The 10627-nt window shown below is 54.6% G+C and overlaps 3 protein-coding genes across 3 annotated transcripts; 2 read left to right on the top strand and 1 right to left on the bottom strand.

Annotated features, from left to right (window-relative positions):
- Positions 1–3287: 3287 nt before the first annotated feature.
- Positions 3288–4497, top strand: BBK36DRAFT_1118161 (hypothetical protein; the record flags this gene model as incomplete). Its single annotated transcript, XM_024890440.1, has 3 exons — positions 3288–3463; positions 3540–4092; positions 4171–4497. 3 exons carry the CDS (start codon positions 3288–3290, stop codon positions 4495–4497), a joined length of 1056 nt encoding a protein of 351 aa, XP_024750411.1.
- A 478-nt stretch (positions 4498–4975) lies between these two features.
- BBK36DRAFT_4234 (HCNGP-domain-containing protein) lies at positions 4976–5837 on the bottom strand (the record flags this gene model as incomplete). The annotated part of the gene is made up of 2 exons (XM_024898068.1): positions 4976–5701; positions 5757–5837. The coding sequence occupies 2 exons, from the start codon at positions 5835–5837 to the stop codon at positions 4976–4978; spliced, it is 807 nt and encodes a 268-aa protein (XP_024750410.1).
- A 225-nt stretch (positions 5838–6062) lies between these two features.
- Positions 6063–10576, top strand: BBK36DRAFT_1135267 (P-loop containing nucleoside triphosphate hydrolase protein). Its single transcript, XM_024892581.1, is given in 11 exon segments — positions 6063–6604; positions 6749–8694; positions 8731–8844; positions 8887–9240; positions 9274–9306; positions 9343–9589; positions 9620–9876; positions 9907–10304; positions 10318–10378; positions 10432–10472; positions 10507–10576. The coding sequence occupies 8 exon segments, from the start codon at positions 6421–6423 to the stop codon at positions 10270–10272; spliced, it is 3501 nt and encodes a 1166-aa protein (XP_024750409.1). The 5' UTR covers positions 6063–6420; the 3' UTR covers positions 10273–10304; positions 10318–10378; positions 10432–10472; positions 10507–10576.
- The last annotated feature ends 51 nt before the right edge of the window (positions 10577–10627 follow it).

Genomic DNA, 10627 nt, shown 5'->3' with positions numbered 1-10627 from the left:
GAGGATAGACGGACGGGTAGCTTGACAGCGAGGAAACCTGTCGTGTAGCAGCTGGTGCTATAGAATTAGGTTTGTCGTGGCAAAACCTCGAGGCACATGAGCCAGCCCTTCGATGGCAAGGAAGTCTGGAAAACGTCGACCGTCTGCGATTGGTTGAACGGCGACATTCAAGCCCACGACGCCGGGTCTACCGCCGCAGTTTGATGGTGTGGAGCCCACAGTCGTTATTAGTGGTAGGATGCAAGTCCTAAGCCCTTGGCTGCGGTATGGCTGTGTCGTAAGAATCTAAAAGTCACGGCCTCAACTCCTCTCCAATGCGATGACAAAGGCATCGTCCTCGCAAGCTGAGACTCGTCGCATCATGCCGAGAGGCGGGAAAGTTCACCAAACGCGCTTGTTTCGTTGCCTCACACACGGAACCTGGTGTCTTTTTGATTGGAGTTTCTTTCCTCCGACAGGAGTCTCATCAGAGGAAAGTGGAGGTCGTTTATTTCCGCTCTGCCAATCGTGTTCGCTAGCTGCCGTTGTCTCGAAGCGGCCGCCTGTCATTGCATGAATCGCCTCAGCCGGGGCCAGGCCAAGATCAGGTACTAATGGCCGGCAGACAAGGGACAGAACTTTCTGCTTGGTGTAACGGTGTCAAGCTGACGAGACGACGTTACCCCAATTCCGTACGGCCTGCAGGCGAACTGTATGATGCGTTTTCTCTTTCTCCAGCTGGGTGCTTCGTACGAAGTCCAGGGATGCCCCCAAACTCCGTTGGTTGCGAGTCTGTCCGTCAGTCTGGGTGCTTAGTCCAAGTGCTGCCGCCCTGAGATACCACGTACCAGGCAAGCCAGGCTCAGACGTACAGTACTACTAGTAGCAGTATCTGGAGTTACTCTCGTGTTTTCGAACTCGTAATATGTCGGTACGGAGATCTTCTGACAGCAGTATTAGTCCGTAGTGCAGTTTGAAAGATGATGAGATGCGGTGGCGTCTTCAAGTGCGGCCCGGTGGCTCGCCGGAACGGTTCCCAGTCAGGAAAGCATCTCCTGCAGGCTCTCTGAAGGTTGTGTGGGAAGCTGTGGATACTCTCTGGCATGGTTGCATGGAGAGCAGCCAGAGGAGGCCGGCCCTCGTCTTCTGGCGTAGATTGGCTGTGTTTCTCCAACTCGGCCCTTTCGCCTAGCTTGGCTCGGTCTGTTTGAGGCCCCTTTTCGCGGTTGCCACTGGGCATGTGGCAGAGTTGATTGAAAATGGGTAGACGAGCAGAAGAAGCCATTTCGAAGGCGCAGCGGTATCATTGACGATACTCGTTGGATAGGTGCAAAGTGCGGCTTGTCGCCGAGTCAAGCGGAGTCCACCAACCCAGCTTCGACGGGGCGAGAGGGTCGCGTGCAAGAAGACATTTACGTAGTATCTGAACGTCCCCATCCAATGGACTGTGATTGATTAGCCCACAGTTGACGAGATGCTCTGCGACTCGAGTCCAGGACGGCTTCTGGCCGCAGCTGTCAAGCAAAGGTTTGTCTCATAAGCTGAACTCTTCAAATGCTCAACTTGGCCCTTCTCCTTTGCATCCTCTTGCTAGCTGGGTGCGTCGACGTCGACTTTCACGTGTAACCCTCGATGCAAAAGAGATGCCGAGGGATCTTCGTGTTAGCGGCTTGTGTGAACACCATCCATGCAGCTGGAAATGCAGTTCTCGTCGTCTCTGGGGGCCATGCAGGCGTCAATCAGTCAAACAGAGGATGGCTGCAGAGGAGGCTGTTGGGAGGAGGATTTGGATGGGAGGATGGGAGAGTGGCGCACGTTGGTACCATCGTGCCACAACTAGCAGGGAAGGTACTTCTAACTTTCTCAAGGTCCTACCTACCTAGTCTACGTTCTTGCCTGTTTTATACTGTAATACGCCGCGGCGATTCATCCGAGCCCCGGACTGCAGCGCAAAGGTGCCGCATCCAGGAAGTACTTGTCGAGTACCAGCAGCTTAACTGTCACTCCCCTACAGCAGCGGTAGCCCGTCTGGTACGAGCTATTACCAATGTCGTCCTCGTACTTTGCAGCTGCTGATACTGGCTGCCCGTGGTACTGCGCATACCTTGTCTCTCACTGACCAGCGGTTCTATCCAGTGTCTTTTGCGGGGAGGCTCTGGCGACCAGGGCAGGAAAAGAGCAGCCTCGGGGGACTGCCCAACCGGGAATGGCGCGATACCTCCCCGCCGCGTCCTTCATGTACCGAGTCTAGCTGGCTGCAAATCGCTGCACGTTTGCAGGGGATGGTGGAGATTGGCGGCCGAGAGTGGCTTCGAGCTAGATGCAGATGAGCAGGGAAGAGGCCACAGGAAAAATCGGAGCCCGCGCGGAGCCCAGGGTTGGGCGACGGACGTTTTCGCTTCCCAGGAGGGCGACGCTTGGAGGGCACTTGGGGATATTAGCGGGAGGGCTCGAGGGTCGGACTAGCACCGAAACATGGAGGACAGCCAGCGAGCCTGGTGGTGTTGAGGCTGGAGGGCTGGAGATGGCTTCGATGATGCGTGATGGCGTCGACTAGAGCCGGAGGGGGACAGCAAAGAAGAGATGGAGGGGAGGGGCGCGAAGCATCACCGGACTCGATGCAAACAAGAAAAGACTGACAGCACGAACTTGTAGTCTAAGGTAGTAACTCGTAGCAGCAATTCCCACGACATCAGGTACATGGATAGAGCAGCCATCGCCAGCAGCTGCTGCCAACAGCGGCAAGTATGTACTAGCCGTCTACAGCACTGCTAGCAACTGGCCCATGACCCTCCCTGCCCGCCAATCTTGCCCCTGCCCGTCTTTTGTCGTCCCGCTGCTCCCATGTCGCGCTGAGGTTCCTTGTCCTGTGTTCGCTCAAGCAATTCGTACTTAAGCATCGCCATCTCCAGATTCGATCTCCTTGGCGCACCCCCGGCCCTGTTTTTTTCCTCCTCCCAACGTCTGTTCTGTGGAGGTTTCGCGAGCGCCTCCGATCCATCTGCCGGCCGCCGCCAACGCCATCGACGACACCAAGCAACGCCGGATAGGTTTATGAGGGCTCTGAAGAGTTTGTAATTGACCAAACTGTGTCCGGTTTCTGCAACGACTGGAACGAAAGATTTTTATTACGAGGGTCTTATATCTATCAACTTCGGAGGAAACGACCTCGAAGATTTCTCGTCCCCCCGTGGTTCTCGCTCTTCTTCCTCCACTCATAAGCACGAGCCAGTATACGGAGGACATAGTACCTACTATATATTACAGACACGCGCAAATTCTGCAGATTGGCAGAAAAGGCAGGCAAAATGTCTGACAAGCAGGAGAACGATGGCATCGATATCTCTCAGACCGAGAGCAGGACCTATCCGGCAGCCGCGCCCGCGACTACTCGAAAGCAATCGATTGCTCGTCACTTCAAGCGTTTCTGGTGGGCGTATCTGCTCGCACTCATCTGCATCGTTGTTCTCGTCGTCTGCTTAGTGTAAGTGTTGATCTTGAGAGGGCTGGAATTACCGGTTGTATCCATGTGAGAGTCCTACTGACGCCTCTTCGTCCAGCATCTTTGTTGGCGTTCCCAAGATTGCCCAGAGCAAGGTCAACGATTCCAAGCTGGAAGTCCAGGGCGTAAACGTCCTCAACACCAAGCCTGACAGCATCAAGCTGGAGATCAACTCTACCATCACCACCGATGGCTCCATCAGCGCAAAGATCGACCCCTTTGACGGCGTCATATATCTTGAGGATCTCCCCGATCACACTCCTTTCGTCAACATCTCCTTCCCCGCCACCAACGGCGACAAGCACCAGCAGGTCAACATCAGCCAGGAGGTCCAGATCCAGAACCCTGATGCTTTCAACACCTTCAACGTCTGGTTTGCCGCCAACAAGACCCTTCGCGTCACCATTGAGGGTCGAACCAAGGTGAAGCCGTCCGGCCTGTCCACCAAGTTTGGCGTTACCTTCAAGAAGACCATTACCATGAACGGCCTCAACCTGTTCGACGGTATCTCGGTCGACAACGCCAAGATCAACATGACTGCCAAAGAGGGCCAGCCAAACTTCACCGGCCTCTCCGATATCCCCAACGCCTCTTACTTCACTCTCGACATTGTAAGTCGACTCCATGCACGCACCGCTCGAGTATTTGCTCGCATAGTAGTCGTTCTTCATGCTGACATACATTTCTAGGGCAACGCTACCTTCACCAACTTCATTGACGGCACCGACATTGGCAACTTTACTATCCCCAACCTCCTCCTTGTCCCTGGCAGCAACAAGGTCCCCATTAGTGCTACACTTGACCAGCTCAAGGTCCTCGACATCGTTCGGAGTCCCAAGTACTGCAAGACCGGAATCGTCGACATCAAGCTCCGGGGCTCTGCCGTTCGCAATGACGGCGCGACGCTCCAGTACTTCCTCGACGCCCTCTCTGCCAACAACCAGACCCTTACCCTCGATATTGGTAGCATCATCAAGAAGTCTCTTGGCACCTCCGTCGGCTGCGCCAGCTCATAAAACATTGTTCAACTACAGTCATACCTGTCGACAAAATGCCTATGACAATATCTTTTCTTTACTCTTCTATCTCTTCATTTCGTCCGTGGATGGTGTCCGGTGAAGGAGGGATCTCTTGATTTTGAACTTCTGTTGGGTGTTGCCAAAAAAAAGCCCCCTTTTCTTCTTTCAGGGGGTTGATGTTCGCTATCGCGTGACTCGACGCAGAGGGGCAGATACCACTTCACTCAATGAGTGATCTTCTTTTGTCTTTAAAGAGAATGGTACCAACAGGAATATGTGTGATGAAGCCTCCGGTCGCAGTGCATTCTGACTCATGATACCTCCTTGTAGACGTCTGTATTTCGATAGTAAAGTGGCCATCTATGGCCGCGCAATTCATTAATGACTTGAGTCTTCGTCCCCTTCCGTGTCTGCCACCATTTCGTATCCTGATCGAGATGGTTTGCGTTGTTGCCATGTACTGTCTCGTACTCTTTTATTTCCAACCACCCTTGCGCTTCTCGCCCCTTGAACTTATCCCTCCTGACCAGGCGGCTGGTCCTCCGCCTGACGAAGAAGTTGATGGAACAAAGTCGACGGTTGTCCGACCGCCACTAGCTCTCTCCGATTCCTTCTCCTTTGCAATCTTCTCTCTAGTTTTGCTCAACTTGTCCCTAAATGCCCAGTCTGGAAACTCCCTAGGATCCCAGAGCTCCTTGGGTAGCGTCGTCTCATACTGGCCCGCATCGTCGATGCCGACAAAGTCCAGTAGCTTGTCCATTAATGACGGATTTTTCAGTGCCGCAGACTGTTCGAGTTTGGAGTTGAAGTGGACGCCTTTCTTCTTGAGTTGCAGAAACTGTTCGACTTTCTTGTTGGCTTCGAGGGGAGGAGAACCTGGCGGCGAAGGCGGGATATCAAGATTAGGCACGGAGGGGAGCGTGAGGTGGTGAATCAGCCCGCGGTTGGAGGAATAGGGGGACGAGGGTGCATCCGTGGGCTCATCGGGATCTGGAAGGGTGGTGACAGGCGCATCAACGGGTGGAAGAGATGGGCCTAGAGGTACTGCGTCGGGGAGGATGGGGCCAATAGTCGCTGGCTGTGGTGGGTTCTCGACGTCTTGTCTCGGTGAAGATGGTGCGTCTTCTGCTGGTTTATCTGCTATTTGACCCCCTTCCTTCTGAGCCTCATCAGCCTCGAGGGCTGCTGCCTGTGTGGCGACCTGCCAAGCGTGTTAGTGAAATGCAATCACAGACGAAGCCCAGAATGCTTCATACCTGAGGAGGTGCCTCTTGTGATTGAGGCTGTTCATCTTCTCCTTCCTCATCAGAGCTTGCATATGCCACAAGCCCAGCCATTGCGACACGGGGTTTATCGAGGTTCAGACGATGAGAAGGGGTGAATTAGGTAGTTCACTGAGCGAGTGAGTGAGAGTGAGCGCGACAAGCTGCTGAGGCCAGATGGGGATTAGCGCGGCAAAACCATGGCGCTCTGAAACCCGATCGGCTAAAGCTCGGCTGTATCGAAGCCTCGAGACGACTTTTCAGCCGCCCTCAATCCCAACGGCTCTTTTTCTGTGACAACAAACGGCCCCTCCGCCAAAACTTCCCCGGTGTCGTTTCCCATTTGGCATCGTCCAGCGTTCGCATCATCACTCGGAGATCCATTCATTGCCCTGCTTGCACTTCTGGCTCTGTGCGCTTGACTGCGGATAGAAGAATTGACCAGCTTCGGGGGGTGACGTGTAACCGATTCCCAGACAAACCAAGCTCATTCCGTTTCCTGGACCAGCCTCGATTTCGATTCCGCGTTTCTCAAAGGCACCGTCATCATCATCGCAACGACAAAAGAAGAAGAAAAAAAATAACTGCATCGGCTCCAAGCCCCTTAAAAAAAGTAGTTCTTACAGTAGTGTCTTGCTGAGCCTGCGAGACCACAACAATGGCTCGGCCAAGAGACTCGCGCTCACCAAGTCCTGCAGGCAGCCATTTCAACTCGCGCCGCCACCGCAAAGATGACGACCGGCGGGATGCCAGAGACCGCCGCGACGATGGAAGGGACGCTCGCCGCCGCTCAAGGTCGCGCAGCCCGGATGTGAGATTTGACCAACGCCCCTCCAGCTTCAGTAACTCCTATACGCCTGGATCAGTGTCTGACAGAAATATCAACTCCCAACAGTATCGATACCGCGACCGAGACCGAGGCAGAGACATGAGAGACCGTGGTGGCCGTGACCGCGATAGCTTCCGCCGACGAGACCGCTCCCTAGACCGCCGAGACGATGACTTCTACCGTGGAGGCCCACGTGATCGCCGAGGCCCGAGATCGAGAGAGAGGTATCCGCCCAGGCCTCGCTCGCCTGACCGACGCCGCGACCGCAGCCGAGACGATTTCAGGCGACGGGACGATTCCAGGAACAGAGGCCGACGTGAGGGTACGGCTGACTCTCAAGCTCGCAGCAGCCGCGCTGACAGCCGATCCCGCAAGACGCCGCTGACCGACAGTGGCAGAAATGGAGTTGACGAGGTATGTACTCCGACCTTGTTTGGGAGAACTAGAGCTCATGACATATCCCAGGCCCAAAAGGCGAAAGACGCGGCGCAATCCGAGGCCGATAAAAAGGCAGAGCGACTGGCGAAGCTCGAAGCATGGAAGAAGAAGAAGGAGCTCGAGGGCCTGAAACAAAAAGAGGTAAACGCCAGCCAGACAAGAAGTCTCCTCGCGGAGATGGACAAGAGGGCCAAAGAAGGATCGACAGCCGTCTCGTCGCCTGTTGTGTCGTCTGCAGCTTCGCCTACCCCTCTCGAGTCGGGCAGCGTCTCTCCAGCAAAGCCTTATACCGGCAAATTTGATCCGAAAACGATTGCAAAGAAGTCTGCCGTTCAAAGATCGAATGATCCTGCCAAAGGAGCACTGGGATCTATAGATGTCCAGCCGCCAAACATCCCTTTGCCCGTTAAGAAGGGACCTACTGGTAAGATCTTTCTACCCAAATTTGGATACCTGTCTTGTGCTGACAATCATCACATAGCTTCCGCACTACCGACGAACCGTGCGAAGACCAGCAGTTTCGGGTTCGGCAAATCTCAGGCGGATGGGGACAAACTTCCTAGCAAGCGGAAGCTCGACATGGACGAGGAAGTCGTAACCAAACGGCAGCTCACCAAGCTCCCCAGTCTTCCAGTGGAAACTGACGACACGCCTTATGCTGACCAAGATGAGGACGACGAATCGGACGGAGACAACTTTGCCGAAACCGAGGAGGAGGCCGCTGCGGCGGCTCGTGCTGCCCATGAGAGACGTCTCCAAGCTGAAAATGAAGTTGAGAATCAGACTGAGAACCCAGCTGAGAACCAGACTGAAAACCAAGCCGAAAACCAAGCCGAAAACCAGACAGGACACCCTGCTGATGAGGAGATGAAAGATGCTGAACCCCAAGTTGCAAAGGAAGCCAACGGCGAGCATGTCACCAACGGAGAAGAAACGGCCAAGGAGGCTCCTGCAGATGCCATGGATGTTGACGGAGAGGACGAGGACGTTGACCCTCTGGACGCATTCATGGATGGTCTTCAACAGACAGAGGCGGTGAAGAACCCTGACAAGAATACCTCTGTTGCGAAGAAGAAGCAGGAGCCCGAGGCTTATTTCTCTGACGATGATTATGCTTTCAATGACCAGGGCGATCAGGAAGCAGACGCTGCTCTGCTTGCAATCGCCAACAAGCGCAAGAAGAAGGATATTCCAACCGTCGACTATTCAAAGCTGGACCTGCAGCCCATTCGCAAGAATTTCTGGTTTGAGCCAGCGGAGTTGAGCAATCTTTCCGAAGCCGAGGTCGCAGACTTGCGATTGGAGCTAGATGGCATCAAGGTCAATGGCAAGGACGTCCCCAAGCCCGTCCAGAAATGGTCTCAATGCGGTCTCACCCGCCAAACCCTCGATGTGATAAGTTCTCTCGGGTTTGAGAAACCTACGCCAATTCAGATGCAAGCCCTTCCCGCGTTGATGTCTGGCCGGGACGTCGTCGGCGTGGCCAAGACCGGTTCCGGCAAGACCATGGCTTTCCTGCTTCCCATGTTCCGTCATATCAAGGACCAGCCGCCGCTCAAGGATACCGATGGCCCCATTGGACTGATCATGACGCCAACACGTGAGCTGGCCACCCAGATTCACAGAGATTGCAAGCCTTTCTTAAAGATGATGAACCTGCGTGCTGTTTGCGCGTATGGAGGAGCTCCCATCAGAGAGCAGATTGCCGAATTGAAGCGCGGTGCCGAGATCATTGTTTGCACCCCTGGTCGCATGATTGATCTTCTCGCCGCCAATCAGGGACGGGTCACCAACCTCAGAAGGGTCACATACGTGGTCCTTGACGAAGCTGACCGCATGTTTGACATGGGCTTCGAGCCTCAGGTGATGAAGATCTTCGCCAATATGCGGCCCGACCGGCAAACCATTCTGTTCTCAGCCACCATGCCACGGCTCATCGACTCACTCACGAAGAAGGTACTCAAGAGTCCCATCGAGATTACCGTCGGCGGCCGCAGCGTTGTTGCAAAGGAGATCACGCAAATCGTGGAAGTCAGGGAGGAGAATACAAAATTCCTCCGAGTGTTGGAGTTGCTGGGCGAGCTTTACGACAAAGACGAAGATGCCCGGACGTTGATCTTCGTCGAGCGGCAAGAGAAGGCTGACGACCTTTTGAAAGAGCTGATGCATAAGGGTTATCCTTGCATGTCCATTCATGGAGGCAAAGATCAAGTCGACCGCGACTCTACTATTTCGGACTTCAAGAAGGGTGTTGTGCCCATTCTGATTGCCACGTCAGTTGCTGCTCGTGGCTTGGATGTGAAACAACTCAAGCTCGTCATCAACTACGACGCGCCTAACCACTTGGAAGACTACGTTCACCGAGCCGGTCGAACGGGACGCGCAGGAAACACGGGAACAGCCGTTACCTTCGTCACCCCAGAACAGGAAAACTGTGCTCCTGGCATCGCTAAAGCCTTGGAGCAGAGCGATCAGCCCGTTCCCGAACGACTCAACGAGATGCGGAAAGCTCATCGCGAAAAGGTCAAGTCGGGCAAGGCAAAGGATTCGTCTGGATTTGGTGGCAAGGGTCTGGACCGTCTGGATGCAGAACGTGAAGCGGCCCGTCTTCGTGAGCGCAAGACGCATAGAGCCGAGGGTGAAGAAGAAGAAGTCAAGGAGGACGGGGCCAAGAAGGAGGAAGACGACAAGAAGGTGGACAAGACACTCAGCGCCATCAGGGCTGCGGCCTCTTCCATCCAAGCGCGCGAAACTGCACGCGCCGATGCAGGAGAAGGCAAGGCGGCTCAGCCTGCTCTCGGTACCGGTGACAAGGGCAAAGATCCTCTGGACAAGGTCAGCTCCGCGGTCAGTGCCATCAACAGCCGTCTCGGCAAGGCCGGCCAGCTTCGCTCCGGCCAACCCATCGACAACAAGGGTCCGGATGCCGGCGCTTTCCACGCCACGCTGGAGATCAACGACTTCCCTCAGAAGGCCAGATGGGCCGTCACCAACCGCACCAACGTGGCCAAGATTCTCGAGGCGACCGGAACCTCCATCACCACCAAGGGCAGCTTCTACCCCCCTGGGAAAGAAGTACCGCCTGGAGGAGAGCCCAAGCTGTATATCCTCATCGAGGGTGATACTGAGCTTGTGGTGTCGGCTGCTTTGAACGAGATGACGAGACTCCTGAGGGAGGGCACCATTGCTGCGGCGGACGCGGATAGCAGGGCTCCGGCCAGCGGAAGGTATACCGTTACTTAGACGGGAGTTGAGAATGTTTGCTTCTTACATACGTACACCGGCTGAGAGAGAAGTACATAATTGAGAGTGCATGAGGTATTGGCACACCGAGGAATACGCTTGCTAGGGCTGGTACAATACTTGTCGACTTCACCACGCTCCCTTGCTGAGTGTGAAAGTTTTTTTACTTTAGGCAAAGGAAAGGCGCAAGGAGGGAGGTTGTCTTTTGATTCCTCGCTGAGGATTATTCGCAATATGACGGAACAGGCGTCTAGGTTAGTGTAGGCATTAATGTATGAGCCTTTCATTTCATGCCGGTCATTGTACAGGGTGTATTCGTAGAAATAGTAAATTCGCATGCTGGTGCTAGAGTACA

Source organism: Trichoderma citrinoviride (genome assembly GCF_003025115.1).
Source record: "Trichoderma citrinoviride strain TUCIM 6016 unplaced genomic scaffold BBK36scaffold_6, whole genome shotgun sequence".
In the NCBI taxonomy this organism is placed as follows: domain Eukaryota; kingdom Fungi; phylum Ascomycota; class Sordariomycetes; order Hypocreales; family Hypocreaceae; genus Trichoderma; species Trichoderma citrinoviride.
This window is presented reverse-complemented; position numbering and strand designations above follow the sequence as displayed.

Coding starts and splice junctions, on each gene's coding strand:
- BBK36DRAFT_1135267 (XM_024892581.1), top strand. CDS start 6,421: ATGGCTCGGCCAAGAGACTCGCGCTCACCAAGTCCTGCAGGCAGCCAT. Junction 9,241..9,273: donor TTCATGGAGGCAAAGATCAA/GTCGACCGCGAC, acceptor TCGGACTTCAAG/AAGGGTGTTGTGCCCATTCT. Junction 9,877..9,906: donor TGGACAAGGTCAGCTCCGCG/GTCAGTGCCATC, acceptor CGTCTCGGCAAG/GCCGGCCAGCTTCGCTCCGG.